The sequence below is a fragment of the Trichomycterus rosablanca genome, chromosome 7 (assembly GCF_030014385.1).
Source record: "Trichomycterus rosablanca isolate fTriRos1 chromosome 7, fTriRos1.hap1, whole genome shotgun sequence".
NCBI classification, from domain to species: Eukaryota; Metazoa; Chordata; class Actinopteri; order Siluriformes; family Trichomycteridae; genus Trichomycterus; species Trichomycterus rosablanca.
In genome coordinates this window covers 32461978-32483014 of record NC_085994.1, presented here as the reverse complement: position 1 = coordinate 32483014, position 21037 = coordinate 32461978, and the positions used below count along the sequence as shown (strand labels likewise).

At 38.4% G+C, this 21037-nt stretch overlaps 1 protein-coding gene across 1 annotated transcript in view; it reads right to left on the bottom strand.

The window, feature by feature from the left end:
• Window positions 1-19498, bottom strand: part of kcnd1 (potassium voltage-gated channel, Shal-related subfamily, member 1) — a 96059-nt gene extending 76561 nt beyond the window's left edge. Inside the window, exon 1 of the mRNA XM_062998588.1 lies at window positions 18324-19498. Coding sequence (XP_062854658.1) covers window positions 18324-19438 — 1115 coding nt within the window. The 5' untranslated portion in view covers window positions 19439-19498. The remainder of the gene's footprint in view (window positions 1-18323) is intronic.
• Between the last annotated feature and the right edge of the window lie 1539 nt (window positions 19499-21037).

The following is a 21037-nucleotide window of genomic DNA, read 5'->3' as shown; positions in this document are numbered from 1 at the left end:
GCATTATACGATATTATAAATGTTTTATTATTATTTAATTAATAAATATTATATTATTGATATAATTAATATGATTATTATTATATTATTATGGAATGTAACGCGTAAGGCGCAGCGCACCGACAATGTTTACGAATCCGCTGGTGTTCAAAGCACGAACTTTCCAATAACGGCTTCAATTTCTTTGAGTTGTTGTGGCACCCGAGAGCGAAACACGTCGAGCCCGAGTTCATATTTGAACCATGCAGTCCTTACCAAAAGTAGTTTAATAATGTTGTAGTTAGTACTACAGCAAATCTAACGCGACCGGAAACGAAAAACCGGCAAACGGAAATAGGGAGGTGTCATGGCAGCCCCCATTGTGTTGCCAGGAAAATCGTGGATAAAAGGGGGCTAACAAAGCATGTAGAAAAACAGATGGACTACAGTCAGTAATTGTAGAACTACAAAGTGCTTCTATATGGTAAGTGGAGCCGATAAAATGGACAATGTGTGTAGAAGCAAAGAGGTGGTTTTAAATGTTATGGCTGATCAGTGTATATACAGTGTACTACAGTGCAGTGTACTTATCCAGCCTCTTCTCTACTGCCCCTTACTATCCTGTCCATAAATATCACATACACAAGTGGCAGGATGCACCAGTGACAGTCCAAAACCACACCAAACTTTGACTTAATAGCATTAATAAGGAACACAGCTGTCTGTGAGACTATGGTCCTAAGCAGCAACCCAGCTACATCAAGCTCCTAAAGTACTTCCCACAGCAGACGTTAAGGTATATGATCATATTCCTTTCTCCATATCTGCAATACACAAGTCCCTTGCCTTTCGATATACTACAGCCTTGCGACCCTAGAGGTTTTTAACCAATAAATTCTCTTCAGACACAGCAATGAATGAACTATAATTCTCCAGAGATTTCTGCCACTGATTTGTGTAAACTAAGAATATTGCTTTAAAAACAAAACCTATGGTAAATTTAAAATTACAATTGATAGTAACAGGAAAACAGCGGCAGAGCTTGGAAAGTAGATGCTGCCTAGCAACATGGGTCATAAGAACATGTTTAATTCCTTGCTGGGTCCACTGTTCTTTTTCACAATATCTGTGTGGGCATCATTTTCTACCTCTAAAAAACATGGAAATTGTTGTTGGCTAGAATAAACTACCACTATCAATACTAGTGAGTGGGGTGAGCGTGGAATGGACTGCCATCTAGGATGTGTTTCTGCTTTGTGTCCAGTGTTTGTGTGGTGTCTAATCCACTGTAACTGACCAAAATGAAATGTAAAATCAGTTATGTAATAACACCCCAGCCATAACAATATACACTGATCAGCCATAACATTAAAACCACCACCTTGTTTCTACACTCACTGTCCATTTTATCAGCTCCACTTACCATATAGGAGCACTTTGTAGCTCTACAATTACTGACTGTAGTCCATCTATTTCTCTACATTATATACACTATATCTCTACAGCACTGCAGTGACACTGACAAGGTGGTGGTGTGTTAGTGTGTATTGTGCTGGTATGAGTGGATCAGACACAGCAGCACTGCTGGAGTTTTTAATATCGTATCCACTCACTGTCCACTCTATTAGACACTCCTACCTAGTTGGTCCACCTTGTAGATGTAAAGTCAGAGACGATCGCTCATCTATTGCTGCTGTTTAAGTTGGTAATCTTCTAGACTGTCATCAGTGGTCACATGATGCTGCCCACGGGGTGCTGTTGGCTTGGTATTTTTGTTTGGTGGACTATTCTCAGTCCAGCAGTGACAGTGAGGTGTTTAAAAACTCCATCAGCATTGCTGTGTCCTATCCACTCATACCAGAACAACACATACTAACACACCACCACCATGTCAGTGTCACTGCAGTGCTGAGAATGATCCACCACCTAAATAATACCTGCTCTGTAGTGGTCCTGGGAAAGTCCTGACCATTGAAGAACAGGGTGAAAGGGGGCTAACAAAGTATGCAGAGAAATAGATGGACTACAGTCAGTATTTGTAGAACTACAAAGGGCTTCTATATGGTAAGTGGAGCTGATAAAATGGACAGTGAGCGTAGAAACAAGGAGGTGGTTTTAATGTTATGGCTGAGCAGTGTATGTTAATGTTTTCAGGCAACAAATACACACATCTCCATAGAGACCTGTCCTGATGTAGACATGTTACTTGCAGTGTTTGTTTCTGCACACCAAGGCTAAAAAAGTGTTTAAATATATAAGCCAGATCAGCTGTGACTGCCTGAAATGTATCTGCATTAGTAATCTTTGTGCTTAATCAACAAGAACGCGAACACGCGAACACACACAAGCTTACAATTGAATTCATTCATACAGGATTTCATTAACATGCACACTCAGGCATGCAACCTGTGGGAGCTATTTACATGAGAAAGTATTAGCATAAAAAAGGTACATTAGTGCATTTACCATAATTACAGTGATTTGCCTGTATTAAGGGGCTGTATTAAATATCTAAAAATACCTATAGGCCAGAACTGTTAAAACGGTATAATTAGATCATTTGTTTTAAATCATTATCTGAATGCATTATTACAAGTACATTGCCTACATTAGTCTTAAATAACAGTACTATTATATTTCACTTTTTTTGTCATTTCCAACTCAGTGTTCATACAAAGGCTCATACAAAAGCTTCGTCATTTATTTATCACAAAGGCAAGATTTGTAAAACTGCATATCATTCTTTAAGAGGCATAATGAAAACTATATATACACAGTGGATTCATAATATATTTGAACCCCTTGACTTTTTGTGCCTTTTATTGTGGATTTCATTTTTGATGGATATCCAACACTCTACACCTGACAAGGTTGAAACATATATTTTAAAGTCTACAAATCAAAGTATTCCCTTTTGGCAGGAATTGCAGAAGTAGGTCCTTTTAGATATGTCATGCGACCAACCACATATTTACAACGGCTAGCAGCAAATTCATACATAGATTCTTAGCACGTACAGAGGACTATTGCCATAAAATCCTTTCCAGCAACAAGAAGGTAAATTTCCATCCAGCTAGAACTTGAGCTTGGTAATCTATCCTTGGCATTGATGGGCTATCATTTTGGCTGCTGTCCTATCCACCACCACCACCATTGGCTTGTTGAATTTAACTGTTCTTAAGCATATCGTACACATCTGCTTAAATGGCTGAAAATACTTTTTTTTTTCTTGTTCCCATTTGCACTGTAAAAGTTGCAATGGTAAAATGGCATCACAAACTTCCAATTTAAGAGATGCCCAACATTGAGTTTGGACCACTTTCCAGTTTCCATTTATTAATGAACTCTGCATTACTATAGGAAAGTACATGGATAGTTGCTGGCAGCTAATAGTGTTTGTTAGTCAGTCTGGCAGAGCAAACATCTCTGATGAGATTTCCAAGTTATTACATATACAGTGGCGCATACGGCTTAAATTATAGGCATCTCATAAATTTTGTCCTACCGTGGCCTGGAAAGAAGACAAACCTTTATGGCTAGTGTAATATCTCACCCTGCCAAAAGATTATTGGCTCTAAAGACTTTTTCAACCCTACAACACATTACTATCAGTATTCCATACAAAATATATAAAACATACCTACTGTATGTGCCACAAGTGTTAAAAATAGCTAATTATTCATTTTACATTCTTGTTTAAGTGTCACAGTCAAAGGGAAATGAAGTATCTAAGAACCTCTCAAAATACAGTGCCATGCCACTCAGCTGGCACAGCGGTAAAAACACACCCTGCAGCCAGAGCTGGGATCTCGAATACATCGTATTGAATCTCAGCTCTGCCTTGCCGGCTGAGGCTCAGCGGCCACATGAACAACGACCTCTGCTGGCTGATTAGAGGCGCCTACACAGAGATGAGGAAAGAGTGCTCTTATGGTGTGTCTCTCCGTACACAACGCTAGGTGGCACAACACTCGTCAATGTGTGGGTGATATGATGCATACGGCTTGCTGCCCACGTGTCGGAGGGGGCGTGGGTTAGCTTCAATCTCCTCGGTCAGAGCAGGGATCGGCATAGGCGGAGAGAAAGCATGATGCATTTGGACGCGCTAAAGGGGGAGAAAAAAGGGAGAAAATGCAAAAAAATAAAAAAAGTGCCATGATTCTTGCAATTTCTGACTTATTTGAGGACCTTCATGTTACACTTGATGCAAATTTGTCAATTTTGCATAGGCAAGAATTTCAACCTCCATTTTATTATAGCTTAGCAAAAAGCTAAATATATATTTCCCTACTTCAAACTTCATTCAACAACTGAAATGTAATACTGGCTGGCATTCAACTAATGAAAAGTAATGCTGGCTGACATTACTGTTTTTGAAAATAATCTTCATTATCACCTTACTTAGGGGAAGAAAGTCAAATCAATCTTTTTACTTTTATCAAATAAAAGATTCAAGCAAATTAACAAATCACATATTCTTCTTTTTATTGCATTTTACTAAATGCCAATATTGTCTGGAAATGTATTGTCTTATAAGCAGCTTAGTTACACTGGGGGTTTTATTGCTAAATTATATTGTAAAACCTAAGAAGTTTTTTTGTGTAAAGTTCAAATTAACCTGAGAATTAAAGTTTGTGACCAATGCTATATACTGTGGAGCAGTGCTTTATGTCAAATAAAAATGGTAAAAGTGCTAACTCTAGCAGTTTACTGGCTGAGAGTAAATATACGATGACCATATGCGCCCTTTTCGGTCTTTCTGGAAACTAAGAAATCACATACGGTTGGGATTTCTCCCTAAATGTCTAAAATTGTATATTTGCTATATGTAGTTCTAATATGTTGTGTATTGTGCATTCTTGCATTGCTTTGATCCTTCTCTGTCTGGACTGTGTGTCTTTTTTAAACAAACTAAATATGGTCACTTTAGTAATGGAAATTATTGTATGATGAATCATTTAGCAACTTAAATCACAATCAGCCAGGAGGCTGAATTAGATAATTTTCTGTAAATGTCTTGGTCATGGTTTTGTGTCATTATTTTTGGAAGTTAGCTTAGTCTGCAAAGACACGACATGAGATGCAAATTGACAACAAACTTCCAATCTATACAATTGTGTACACGTGTAGATCCTTAATTAGTTCCCCAGATTTATTATACCTATTAGACCTTCTTAAACTGCAGGTAAAGCATAGCTAAGTCATGTCTAAATTCCTAACTAAGCCACAGTGATACCATTGCAGACTAAAATTTCCCATAGGCACCATCACTTCAAGCTTAGTACTGTTTACATAAAACGCTAGCAAGCAGTCTTTAGACTGTAAATTGGATCGTTTTATAAGGGTGGAATTAGAGTATTCCAGCTAATAAAGGGGAATTCTAATGGTTACCAGGAGGAATAAAGGAGGTTCAAAGAACAAAAGTCATTGTAAGTGCTCATCATAAGTCCTCCAGTATAATATCACTACTGTTCCCAAACTTATTTGTCATCTGCTAATTATCTACTCTTAATGACCTGAAACAGTTGTGTCAGAGAAAGACAGACAAATGTGTGCACAACCACTAGAATTCAATATGATATTAATTACATTAATTACTTTCAGTTCATTATTAGCAGCAGCATGCAGTCTCTTTATTGTGTGGCATGAAATAGATTTTTTTTTTCATGTCAAATGATTGTACTGTCAATCTAGAAGTAGAAAACAAGCAGTTTTTTTTTTTTTTTTTCATTTTATGGTTGCTCATCCAATTCATATAAAATTTGTATGAAATCAATATTGTGCTCTGATATATAGCAAGTAATCATTTACTCATATAATTCTGGCACATTTATAGAAAACAGTAGAGTGTACAGCACCAAACTATTCCACTAACTGATCTGCCAACACCAAAGACTTATACCCAGAGGTGTGTAGTGATATGTAACATTTACTCTAATACATTAATGTTTATTTAGTAAAGCTGTTATTTAGTAAAGTGTTTATATTATTCTATTATTTTCCTTATTGTTCTCCCAGTTTAGTCATAATTTGTGACATCCATCAATTGGACTCAAATTCAGCTTTAAATAAGGCAATACACAAAGCATACAGAAAATGTATTTATGTTTCTATGTTTCTATTCATAAGTTAAAATCTGCTAAGCATTATATATTCCATTATAATATTTCAGCATGATGTGTAAGACTTAGCCTCAAAGGCTGGTGTCACTCTTTGTGTGTAGACAAAGAGGGGTGGTGGTTTGTTAAAGGTATGGTTGTACGTGTGTGAGTGTTTGTGTAAGTACTGTAGTATGAAAGGCAATCAGGCGATATGATGCATGAACAAAATTTAAAATTAATTCCCAGACCTTGACAACATAACAATCAGCTGAAATATTATGATCAATGGCATAATTTATTTACAGCCTGGCACATAACGTATGGTTAGATTAAGGCTCCTGAGAAAAAATTGATTGTGGTCATTAACACTAATGGGAGATTGATACCTAAACCAACTAAATTAATTGTGACGTCAAAGTGTGATTTATAATCCAACATTCTTCTTAATGGTAAATGTAGAGTCCATTGCTGAAGCAAACCCTAAAATCTTGGATGCTATATATGTAATAATCTCTGTGGGTGGTGGAACGAACTTCCTCTGTCTGTCGGAACATCCGTGTCTATCACTGTCTTCAAAAGACGATTAAAAACCCTAAGCACTTAAGCTGAGAACTAACATGTACTTACTAACGCTCTTGTAGACTGTTGTCTACTTAAACTAGAGTAAGGAAACGTTTACTGTGGAAGCACTTCTGTAAGTCGCCCTGGATTAGAGCGTCTGCTAAATGCCGAAAATGTAATGTAAATGTAAACTGTTGCACAAGTTACCTGCACTTTTTACATTTCAAAGGCAAGATTGCAAAAAAGTAGAAAGTCTGTTGACACGAAGGGGTAAATATACTTTTTTTAATTATTATTACATATTCTGTTTAATTTTTTAATGTTTGGACAGTTTCTAAACAGATGTGTTGCACCGATAATTTGTCAACTACCAAGTTTCTTTTTTTATATATACAGTGTATCACAAAAGTGAGTACACCCCTCACATTTCTGCAAATATTTCATTATATCTTTTCATGGGACAACACTATAGACATGAAACTTGGATATAACTTAGAGTAGTCAGTGTACAACTTGTATAGCAGTGTAGATTTACTGTCTTCTGAAAATAACTCAACACACAGCCATTAATGTCTAAATAGCTGGCAACATAAGTGAGTACACCCCACAGTGAACATGTCCAAATTGTGCCCAAATGTGTCGTTGTCCCTCCCTGGTGTCATGTGTCAAGGTCCCAGGTGTGAATGGGGAGCAGGGCTGTTAAATTTGGTGTTTTGGGTACAATTCTCTCATACTGGCCACTGGATATTCAACATGGCACCTCATGGCAAAGAACTCTCTGAGGATGTGAGAAATAGAATTGTTGCTCTCCACAAAGATGGCCTGGGCTATAAGAAGATTGCTAACACCCTGTAACTGAGCTACAGCATGGTGGCCAAGGTCATACAGCGGTTTTCCAGGACAGGTTCCACTCGGAACAGGCTTCGCCAGGGTCGACCAAAGAAGTTGAGTCCACGTGTTCGGCGTCATATCCAGAGGTTGGCTTTAAAAAATAGACACATGAGTGCTGCCAGCATTGCTGCAGAGGTTGAAGACGTGGGAGGTCAGCCTGTCAGTGCTCAGACCATACGCCGCACACTGCATCAACTCGGTCTGCATGGTCGTCATCCCAGAAGGAAGCTGACGCACTAGAAAGCCAGCAAACAGTTTGCTGAAAACAAGCAGTCCAAGAACATGGATTACTGGAATGCCCTGTGGTCTGACGAGACCAAGATAAACTTGTTTGGCTCAGATGGTGTCCAGCATGTGTGGCGGCGCCCTGGTGAGAAGTACCAAGACAACTGTATCTTGCCTACAGTCAAGCATGGTGGTGGTAGCATCATGGTCTTGGGCTGCATGAGTGTTGCTGGCACTGGGGAGCTGCAGTTCATTGAGGGAAACATGAATTCCAACATGTACTGTGACATTCTGAAACAGAGCATGATCCCCTGCCTTCGAAAACTGGGCCTCATGGCAGTTTTCCAACAGGATAACAACCCCAAACACAACCTCCAAGATGACAACTGCCTTGCTGAGGAAGCTGAAGGTAAAGGTGATGGACTAAACCCAATTGAGCACCTGTGGCGCATCCTCAAGTGGAAGGTGGAGGAGTTCAAGGTGTCTAACATCCACCAGCTCCGTGATGTCATCATGGAGGAGTGGAAGAGGATTCCAGTAGCAACCTGTGCAGCTCTGGTGAATTCCATGCCCAGGAGGGTTAAGGCAGTGCTGGATAATAATGGTGGTCACACAAAATATTGACACTTTGGGCACAATTTGGACATGTTCACTGTGGGGTGTACTCACTTATGTTGCCAGCCATTTAGACATTAATGGCTGTGTGTTGAGTTATTTTCAGAAGACAGTAAATCTACACTGCTATACAAGTTGTACACTGACTACTCTAAGTTATATCCAAGTTTCATGTCTATAGTGTTGACCCATGAAAAGATATAATGAAATATTTGCAGAAATGTGAGGGGTGTACTCACTTTTGTGACACACTGTATATTTATATTTTCTTTATGCATTTTCTCCCCTTCTTCAGCGCGTCCAGTTGCCCGATTGCATCATGCTTCCTCTCCACCAATGCCGATCCCTGCTCTGATTGAGGAGAACGAAGCTAACCCACGCCCCCTCCGACACGTGGGCAGCATGCCGTATGCATCTTATCACCTACACTTTGACGAGTGCAGTGCAGCTCAGCGTCGTGTACGGAGAGACACACCCTGAGAGCACTCCTTTCTCATCTCTGTGCAGGTGACATCAATTAGCCAGCAGAGTTCGTAATTGCACCAGTCATGAGAGAGAGACCCCATCCGGCTTAGTCCTGCCTATATCTGAACAACAGGCCAATCGTTGTTCATGTGGCCACTTAGCCTTAGCCGGCAGGCAGAGCTGAGATTCGATACGATGTATTCGAGATCCCAGCTCTGGTTCCAGTGTGTTTTTTTTACCACTGCATCACCTGAGCTGCCCCCCAAGATTCTTCTTTATATAAAAAGTATTTTTTTTTTACATTTTCTAGATTATGTTTCAGGTATGTGTCATGCTGGATAGTCACCTCTTAAGCCGAGGGTCACATTGTGTGATGATCAGCACAATTTTGCTGTTGCAGAATGTCTTTCATTGTGAATAAAGATTTGTTCTCTCAGAATGCTAATTTCTGTCATGCTGATCATCAACTGATTTAGTACTGCTGCAACCAAAGACAGCCAACAACAGCGTTGCAGTGAATCTGTTCTCATTATTACTAATATTCCTTATTTGTAGAAATATTTGTACAAACAAAACCATTCAAGAATTATTCAATATAATGTCATGGTTTATTATATCTTGTAGACTGGCTAGCTTTTGTAAAGGTTTTGACACATATGTAGCTAGACTGATTATGATTATAGTGCCAAACACTGGCATTCATCAACATTTTCAAAGATTACTCAAATCGTTATGCTGATTATAAAATGCAAGAAATTTGCCCCCACTGTACAAACATACATATACAGTAGAATTTTTTTCTTTGCATATCCAAGCTTGTTTGGAAGCTGGGATCAAAGCACATCACCTTGCTTAGGGGCCATAATTATGGTGAAGCCATAATTTCAACACACTCTCATACCCTTACTGCATTGTCCAAATAATTGTGACACAGCGCTCCACCGTCCATATATCCATCACTGAGAGCCTACAGCCCACACATCTCCACTCTCCTGCTGCAGTGCCTAATCACCAGCAATGAATTGACAGGCTTTTGTAATTTTCTCCATATGGACGTTAAGTAGACTACTGCCATGTTTACTCTTTCACTCAGCAGGCACTATGCACCACTCTGACATGAAGAGAGTAGAAACGAACATGCAGCATATGCATCATAGGATATTTTAATAAAAAATAAAAAAACTCTATTTTGGAACATGCAAGGACATGCAGAATATTATTTAATGCAACGTTTTTCAACATAGTCTGATTACATATTTTGGTAAGCACTAAATTTATATGAAAAAGATCAGGTTAGGGGTGAGGATACTGTTAAAATAAATTCTGACTAAGGGAGTGTACATGGATTTGGCATTTAAAATCCATTAATTTTACTTATTTAATTTGACTTTTGTATCAAAGTTCAATCTGATCGAACATTGACCCAGTTTGCCTTTTCCAACTATATCACTGTTTATATGTAGTTGCACATGCTGCACAGACATAAAAGAAAATATATACTCAGTTTTACTGCTTTTTTACTGCAGTTTTACTTATGATATAGAAAGTCAAACTTGATTTTGTTCAGGCTAAAGTACTGTATGTCTTCAAACTATTTAAATCAAATTATTCTCACTCTAGATCAGTTGCACACCAAGATTTTTTTGGTCCTAAATTTTGTAAAGTTGATTTAAGACAATGCCCATTGTTTGTTTATTAGGACTTTAAAGTCATGTTTTACACTTTGGTTACATTCATGACAGAACACATCAAACACAGTCATGGACAAATTTTGTGTCTCCAATTCACCTCACTTGCATGTCTTTGGACTGTGGGAGGAAACCGGAGCTCCCGAAGGAAACTAGGGCTGCCACGAACGACTATTTTTCTATTGATTAATCTATAGACTATTTTATCGATTAGTCGATTAATCTAACAATTAATTTTCCTTTAATTTAATTCAGAATCTCATTTACACGTCTTTTATTTTAACAACAAACTGTATGGCACAAAACTAAATGTAAACAGGGTTTATGTCCATATTGTCAAATTCTCAAGTGCTCCATATTAAACAAAGTGCAGCATGTGTTTATGGCATTCTGTACACAAAGTGCTTAAACTTATAGCAGAAACAAAATAGAGGTAGGCACATCTCTTTAAGTCCAAAGTACAGTAAAGACAGATTGAGCCCAGATTCCAAACTACACATTCACTCAAAACTTATTTCAAATTCTAAGCAATGTAAACAAAGTGGTAAGCGTTAAGGTGCATTCATGTGAGAAGCTTTTTGCGCTTTGATCATCGCGGCAACCGCAAAAATCGCGAGCCCAACGCAGCAAAGTGCGCAGCGGTCTAACGGCACTCGCTAAGAGATGCAGTATTTGAAGATTTCCGCAATTAAGAAGCTTAATAAAATAATATAAAAGTAAAAATGCGCCCTAACTGAACTCGCTAAGTAATACGGTATTCTAGGATCTCCACGATTAAGAAGCTTAATAAAACAATATAGAAGTAAAAATGCGCCCTAACTGAACTCGCTAAGTAATACGGTATTCTAGGATCTCCACGATTAAGAAGCTTAATAAACAATATAGAAGTAAAAATGCACCCTAACTGAACTAGCTAAGTAATACTTTATTCTAGGATCTCCACAAATAAGAAGCTTAATAAAACAATATAGAAGTAGAAATGCACCCTAACTGAACTCGCTAAGGTATACGGTATTCTACGATCTCCACGATTAAGAAGCTTAATGAAACAACATAGAAGTAAAAATGCGCCCTAACTGAACTCGCTAAGGAATACGGTATTCTAGGATCTATTCTAGGATTCTAGGATTAAGAAGTTTAAAGAAACAAGACGTGCAACATTACGCTAGTGCTGCTGTGGTTTACCATCAAAGCAGTGTACAAACCACATTTTTGTTTTGTGCCAGTTGTAAGTATTCCCAAACTTTTGATGATTTGGGTCTTGTAAAACTTTTAGCTTTTCTTTGAAAGCTCTCTACAATCGGCTTCTGACTCTGCTGCAGATGGCGTTTTTTTAAGACAACACTTAATGCCGCCAACCAGTGACTGCACCAAATACGACTTAGGTCATGCACGCAGCAAGTAGTGCTGAGAGAAATCATATGAATGCTTATATCAATGGAGACATTGTAGAAATTAAAAAGGATCATTTACAAACAGAGTTTTAAAAACGATGCATCGACTTAAAATATTGACAGACACGACTACGTCGACCAATCGCGGCAGCCCTAGAGGAAACCCACGCAGACACGGGAAGAACATGCAAATTCCACACAGAAAGGACCCAGACCACACCACCTGGGGATCGAACCCAGGACCTCCTTGCTGTGAGGCAACAGCTACCCAATGAGCCACGGTGTCACCCCAATGCCCATTGCAAAAAGCACTATACAAATTAATTTGACTTGACCTTAGACACGACAATAGACTGACACGACTGGGTCTTTATCTTCCTGAATCTCCAAGTGACAACCAAAGCTTTTTTTTGTTGTAAGTAATATATATATTTCCACACCCCTTAGCAAGCATGTTCTGATGATGTATAATCACTTGGTATGGTAAGCGGCAATGTGCCCAGCACTGCGGTATACAAAGCACAAAAGCAAATAATGTAAATGCAGCCTATCTTGTTATAGAGGAAACCCTGCTATGAGGTAACTAATCAACTTAAATGATTTAAATTAGAGTGCAGCTGTTGTAATATTATATAATATTAAGCAAACCTGTGAGTGGTGTGCCAGAGGAATAGGATATAAACACTTATATTACACAAATGAAGAATCACTTTCTCTGCAGAAACCTGAACCATATTCTATCAGAAACGACCGTTATATGGTACTTCAGCAAATATACAGTATCTATTGCAAAATGCATGTGTATGCCATTCAGAAATAATGTATGTATTAGATCAAAGCAGCAGTATAACCCAAGCTCATGAATATTTAGTAGCAATGAATGCTGATTCTAGGTCTGCATGCTTGTTTATGGATACACTCCAACTAATTTTACCTGTACTGATACAGATTCATAAAATCTCAATATGAAATAGGAAACACAACGTGGGGCATTTCTTAAGTGTTGGTATTTCTTTAGACCTGATAACTGTAATACTAAAACACAAGATGTTATCACGGAATCAAGAAAAGACAAAAATAACTGCTTGCAGGAAATGTATGTGATAAGAATCAAAAGTAAATTATTCTACTATAAAAAAGTTCTAAGGAGTACCACACATATACAGTAGTAAGTCTTCTTTGTAATTCAGTGCAGAACTTTCCCCTGAACTTGTATGTAAGGACGCTGTCAGCATCATGCATGGGAAATGAAGCAGTAAGTGGATTCAGACACATGGGAATATCCTAAAGAGTCCTTAATGGATCTCATCTGGTTCTTTGCACCATAGCCTACTGCTGCTACACAGTCAGCACACTTCACTACAGCACAGCGCTTGCTGTGTGTATTTAAAAATGTCTGTTTAAGGCAAGGGTGATGAACTTCGGTCCCAAAGCATAATCAGAACAGAGGGTTTTCCCTTGCATTTGGCATATGTTTGTATTTTAATAGACTTTGAACTAAATTACGATCCAAGCAGATTAAGCTTAAGGGCTCGGGAAGCCAAAGGCCAAACACACTGGACCAAGCAGTCCTGTGATGAGACCTTGCAGTTTTTGTATAGCTATCACATAGCTTCAGAGTTTTGCTCTGCGTTTGTTTTTTAAATTAATTATAAAGTGACAGTATGTAAAGAAGACATTAAAACACACTTGTTTAAGCATAATAATCAAATCAAGTGTGTCATGTAGCAGAAAAATGAGTAACTAAGAAATGCAGCCACACAATAGTACATCAGAACTTGTTTATACACCTACTACCAGTCACACTGTAAACACTCCCTAGATCCAGTTGTTCCTTTTCTACAATTAAAAAAAATCTAAATATTGTTAATGGTGTAGAGCTGGAAACATACATTTAATACATTTCTCCTGGTGAGCTAATTCCACCCTAAATTTTACACACTGGCTAACTGCATGGATTGATAACCGATAAACGCAACTCATTTGGTGTTAAAAGAAAGGTTCCACAAAGTAATGCCTAGTTCACACTACACAAATTTACCCTGATTTTCGCTCGCCAACAGGACACCGAAAGGTGTGCCAGCTCTAAGGCAAATCGCGTTCGCTCAGGGCTCGAAAATCGGCTCTTGATCGTTATGTGTGAACTGTTCAACAACTCGATCCGAGCAGCTCGCGAATCGCACACAGACTTAAGAAAAATATCTAGCATGCTAAATATCTGGACCTGCCAGCGAGTCAAAGTCATGTAGTGTGAAAGTTGTTGCGATCAGGTTGTAATTGTTATGAACTAGGGCTGTCGAAGTTAACGCGATAATAACGCATTAACGCGATTTCAATTTAACGCGATTAAAAATAATAGTGCCGTTAACGCAAATTCTAGTTAATGTTGAGACTTGACTGGTAGAACTACAACGCTCGGTTACATTATGTTAACATTATGTTAAAACAAACGTTTTAATGTCGGACTTGCCACCGTTTTTCATTTGCGGTTTGTTAGCATAATGTAACCGAGCGTTGTAGTGATGCACTTATAAAGAAATAAATACACGCTATATTCACAAGTTGTCGGGAGCAGAACACTTTTATTAACTTATTCTGTTAAGGTACCAAATACCGGAAAGCTGAGTCAAGCACGTTAGTCCATGAACTATGGAAGCCCCAAAGGGTCAAAACACACTCACTTCGTGTAGAAACGGCCATCAAACCATTGTCACAATACAACCACAGAAAAGTCTGTTACAATAACTACGCCTTATCCCACCTAAAGCACCGCTGATCTACAATGTTTGCTGATGGAGAAATTCTAAACTACAATCTGACATTTACTGCCTAGTATGTGAGTGAATAAAACTCCCTTACAGTTTTCTCTTGTCCCAGCAGTTTTTAACATCAGTACATTTAGCATAAAATGTGTTCACCATTTTAATTGTAACATTTCACATAAAAATCCTTGTTTTCTATAACATTTACACAGATTTTTTTAAATGCGATTAATCGCGATTAACTATATGAAATTCTGAGATTAATCGCGATTAAAAATTTTAATCGTTTGACAGCCCTATTATGAACACAAGATACAGAAGGGAAACCCTGGTGGAGGAGTTGTAAATATGTGGAACAGGAGCATAATATAGTTTATATCAGAATACATTGGCACACACAAGCTTTGCAGTATTTGTAACTTATCATCCATGCCATCATACCAACGTTGCATTGCAAAAAAATATATTTATTTGACCTTCAGCTCTCTCTGCAGAACAATCCCTGCTGGCCACATAGCCAAACCCACTCATTTACCCAGATTCATTTATTTTTCCTACTTGCTTTTACGCTACACATCAGCGCACAAACAACTTTGATCTTTGTTTATTGTTGACATGCATTTTTGGATATGGTATCATTAAACCCCTTGTCACTTCTCACATGTGTTTTTATGACAAAATTTAGTTTGGGACACCAGATAGACTCGTCTGAGATTTCTGCTGGTGATAGATGGTGTAGTGTGTAACCCCCAACTGCCAGTTCGCCGTGTAGTGTAAAAACCACAACAACTTAAGACTCCTGATTACAAGAGATCCAGCTGTGTAGAGTGAACTATACAGAGATCTGAAAAGCTTGAAAGTCATGTAGTGTGAACTTGGCATAAGTTTTTATTTTTTTCAAATTTTGTAGCAGAGTTTGCATAAAATGTTGCCCTTTACAACTGTGGGGTTTAAGATCTGTATTTTAATAAATGAACTGAGTGAAAGAAATATGTTTATATATACTGTATATATAATAGCCACTAAATTTATATATATTTAGACAGTAGGTAAAATTCAATGTAAAACAGAAAGCTGTAATTTATAAATTGTCTTACAAGTATTATATTAAAACAGCACAAATACGAGCCATTTAATTTTTACATTACAAGCTTACCTAATCAGTGAACAAAGGGCAAGGCCAAAAACCAATTCTGAATGCAGATGACCTTTGATCCCCTCAAATGACACTGCATTAAAAACTTGCTTTTGTGATAAATGTGTCTAAATTGGCTTGGAAACATTTAGAAAAATCCTTGTCAGTAAACTAGGTTCATCGTTACATCTGCAAATGCAAGTTAAGTCTACTACGCAAAGCAGAAGCTTTATATTAATAACATCCAGAAAGCCGCTGTCTTTTTAGGCTTAAGCTTGCTTATCTGAGATGATTTAATAATGCAAAATGGAAACATGTGCCAGGCCACATTCTGCACATTTTACACCACAACAGCATAAAGAGCACAGCTGCTAGACTGACTTGTCTGAAGACCAAGTCTCCTCTTATTAAAAATGTGTAGTGTTTTATAAACATATGACAATAAAGACCCTTAATTGTTGTGCAGTGCAGAAAAATGTCATTTTCACAACTACAACAGTTGGTGTCTTAAGTTCCCAAACAATTACTGAACAGTGTTAATAAGAAAAGTAATGTAGCACAGAGGTAAACATGCCCCTGTTAACCTTTTTGGAATTGGTTTGTAATATGTATCCCAGGGAAGCACAACACACAACTTGTCACTAATAAAAATATATTAAATATATATTAAAGTAGTTCAAGTTAAAGTGGTTCCCTGCCCACAGTAAGCCTCAATGTTTCTGTCAAGTGTATTGTTTTAATATATGCACTGGCACAAATGCTGCACTTTTAAAAAGTGTAGAGATTAAATAAATTATTTAAAAAAAGGAAATTAAAATGAGGTCTAACTAAGGGCAGAGATTGTACATTTCTGGAATGTGTTTGTGGGACAGCATGGGCAGGGGTGTGATGGAGCTTAGATTTGAAGTCAGTATGGGTCAGTAGTGAGCAGGTGTTGAGTAAATGCTGGTGTGTGTAATGAAATGTTACTACAACAGTTCTAGTTGTAACAAATTTAGGAACTTAGGACCTATCCCAGATAAATTTGTGATAAATAAGGCCCTACCTATTTCACGGGCCGTGAAAATCGCTTCCCCCATGAAATCTCCCATGAAAGATGCAATTTGCTGTAGGTGTGAAAATTTAATTTTTTTTTATTTGCGTAGCTTATGAAATATAAGGCGGTCCAAGCAATCATACAGTATTTACATTAGTGTAACAAACTTTTCTGTGCTGTAGCGTGCTGACAATGTTTGATGTGTGAATGTACTGACTGCATTTCTTCCCTTTGGGGATTCCATATTCTAAGGAAAAGTGATCATATATCATCTGTGTGCTGCGATAGTTTGTGTACAGTTTATTTCTATCTTTATAAACTCAGCAAACTCTAAAGACGCTCGGTTACTCTAGAAATCAGTTAGACAAAGTGCTCGAAGTCGAAATGAGAAGTAAAACGAGAATATTAGTTTTCGAGAGGGAGCTATTAAGATAGCTGTGCTGTGTATTGTAGCTTCAATTGATTCTATAATTCAATTACATTTCCGCCGTGTGAAATGTTTTCTTTAAAAATCTGTAAAATCTGTGATTTTTGAAAAACGAGGTCCGTGAAATTCTCACATTTTCCTGTGAATTTAGTAGGGCCCTAGTGATAAAGAATTTTAAGAACCTACTTTGTTCTATTGTACTCTACACTTGGTTAAGCAGTGTACTGGATACCTTTAGGTAGTACGCAACTTCTTTCCAATCTATACATGATACAAGCTAGAAAACTAATCTATGACTTTTGAAAATCTGTTGGGCCCTTGAGCAAGGCCCTTAACCCTCTCTGACCCTGTGCTCTGACTCCAGCTTCTAAACAAGCTGGGATTTGCAAAGAAAGAATTTCATTGTACTGTACACCTGTATAATGACAAATGCATGCTTTCTATTCTTCTTCAACTATTTTAAGTCTTTTGGATATGCCATATTTTAGGTCTTATTAGCTTTCCATGTCTGAATTGGGATTGTTTTGTCCATCAGTCATTGTAAAATCGGTCATGCTTTGACAGATCAGATAAAATCTTGTAACATATACTCAATTAGATTAAGGTCCAGGCTTTGAGATCCTTGGCATTTAACATCTTTGACCAATAGCGTAGCTTGGGCAGTATACTTAGGGTCATTGTCATGCTGGAAACCCATCCCAAAAATCTCAAATTTCACTCTAAATTTAGGATATGCTTTTTGATAAACACCTAGATTGTACATGTATAGTGAAAAGGCTATGACACAGTTTAAATACCTTTTTTGATCTAAGGTCTAGATCTCTTCAGCTACCCTACTCAACTAAAGTAATAGGTAAATATTTGTGCAATCAAGAAATAACTTTGCTATCTATATTGATTTATTACCACCTAAGTGTACATTTACAGCAATAATCCTAAGTAATTTTCAGTTCAAAGTTGTAACATGACAATGTTCAAGGGAGCGGAATACACAAATACGCAAATCACTGTTTCACATAAGGCTAAAAAAACACATTGACTTACCCCAGCGTTGTCATGGTGACAATGGTGTACCAGAAAGAAGCTGGAATACTGGTAAAGTTGGTTCCGTTGGTGCCTTTCTCAGCGTAAAACATGACAGTTGCAAAGATGATGATGGCCATGGTGAGAGAGAAAAGAAGAAAGCCGAGCTCAGAGGCACAGCTCTTCAACGTGTAGCCAAGAATACGCAGACCCGCCGAGTGGCGTGAGAACTTAAAGATGCGAAAGACCCGGAAGACCCGAAGTGTAACAAAAGCACCACTTACATCCTCATTCTCCGGCATGACCAGGCCGATATAGTAGGGCATGATAGCCACCACGTCAATCACGCTCATCACAGAGCGCATGAACATGCAGCGGCTGGGAGCAGCAAATAACCTCATCAGGTACTCAAAGGTGAAGATCAGGACACACGCTGTGTCCATGCAGAAGAAGGCCACAGAGTACTTTTCACCACAAGGTATTGGTTTAACCCTGCCAGGGGGTGCCTTACATGGTACAGTTTCCACTACATTAGCGATGACAGAAACTGCAATGAAGAAGCCTGTGACGTAGTAAAACACCAAAGCCATCGTACTGGTATGGGGATTCTCAAAAGCTCGCCACAAGCGTTCACGAGATGTGCTATTTGGTGGTAAGGGCTGGTCTGTTGCCATCTCAGCCTCCGTGTCCTCAGCCAGCCGCTCCTGGTTCTCCTTCTTGCGATCACGATACTCTTCCATGCAGCAATCCCCAATTATGTCCGGCACAATGCCATAGAAAGCCAGCTCCTCGTCAAAAGCCTGGACGCACTCCTGTCGCGGGTAGTGCAGTTTGCCTGTGCGGTAGAAGTTTAGGATGTGGCGGAACATCTCTGGGTCCCTGTCGAAGAAATATTCCTGAGTTTCCTCATTGTAGAAAAATTCCTTTTCTGAGCTTCCCAGCAAAGTGTCGGGATAACGGTCCAGCGTGTTTTTCCAGGTCTGGAACCGAAGCCCACTTACGTTAACTATCAGGATCTCGTCAGTGCGGCTCTTCTTGTCCACAGGTGGCTTGGGCATTGTCTGTCTGGCCAGAGGAAGCCAGCCGACCGCAGCTGCCCGGGCAAAGGGCAACCATGTTGCCACGCCAGCAGCCATTTTGGAGTTGTTAGCTAAAGTTTACCAGGTGTATGTAGGGAATTGTTAAGGCTCCTGAGGTAGTTTCTTTGTAGTAAGTGAGGAATTACCAAACTGATCATAACAGTCAGTTCAGTTTAACTTTATCTTGTTTGTCCAGGTAGTTTACAGGGTAAGGGCCCTGCGAAGTTAAAGGGGCCATGCACGTTTTCTTCATTAGGAAAGGACATTAAAAAATCCCACTGAAATACCAGACACATCTGATTTCATTTCACTCACATGACTGACTTACAGACCCTTGTGTATTTCCCCACCTCAACCTATTGTTTGCAAAGTGCACTTTATAAGTATGCTGGCTTTCACACATGGACAATTTCAATTTCTGTTTGTGATCTGATGGTCTCCGAAATTGCAAGATAGGCAAATCTTCCTCTATCGCTCTTTCTCTCTCTCTCTTGCTTTGTTGTTTAAGAGGTTTGATGGCGAGAGTGTTTCCCCTCCCATATAAGTGAGGCTTAAGTGGTTACTCGATTTCACAGATGGTTGACAAGGCTTTCAGAGGAGATCTCTGCATTGTAGGCACCTTTATTCCAAATACGGCAGGTTCCTTAATGTTCCTGTCAAAATGAAACACAACATGAGTTTAGATACTGATAGGTTTGGAGTGTAGAAGTCTGTACATGCTGTCACTGTAGTGCATTTTCTAAATAAACAAGCTTTAAAATCAGATTTAAGATGCCTCTCATGGGAGACCTTAATCTTTTATGGGATTTATTTAAGCACAAATAAGAACAAGTGTTGCATTATTAGATTTAATGTAACTACACACTTTCAATTGTGGCTCATATTGGTTTATGATTAACTGTATTAATCAGGACCCTTTAAAAGCCCAAAGTTATTCAAACAAGGTAACTGTGTTACATGTTATGAACACTATGTATTTTGTAAACTCTGTAAACTATTACACCCCCACAAAACTAAGAAAATACTAAGCCTTAATACTTGTTGACAAGCTTCTTCTGAGTAAATATTAAAGTAATGTCCGAGTTCCCATTGCTTGGTGAGAGAAAACACTTCCCAGCAAGACAGCCGATTACATCTGAGATTACAGATAACACCAGCCATGCAACACTGTCCATTATTTGCCCATCATGAGAAGTTAGTTCTAAAGAACAGAAGACCCAACCCAGGCACAAACCTTTCCATCTATTAGATGCTTACACAATCAAAAATCAATATCATTTCACTTCCTCCACTATCACTTAGAAGCACTCTCATATAGTTTATAAAAGTTATTCTAAAGTAATTTATCTCTGTCTTAAACATCTATACACATTTGTACACAAGTGAAATGTAAAGCATCCTGCTCTGTCCTGTTTTTAAATAACATTATAACATCCTTGCAAGGTCCAGCTTGTTGCTTGCAGTCAAATCCATAAATTTCACAATAATTATTCATCCTGGCACAATCCAAACATCTTTAAGTAAATTAAATTAGAAACGGGCACACTAAAGTAGGCAAGAAGTCCTGCCAATCTGTCACAAAGTTTAAGCAGCAAGAGACTCCAAAAAGGTCTAACAGGCGTCTCTTATGAATGATAACCTATTTCTAAGCTTAAT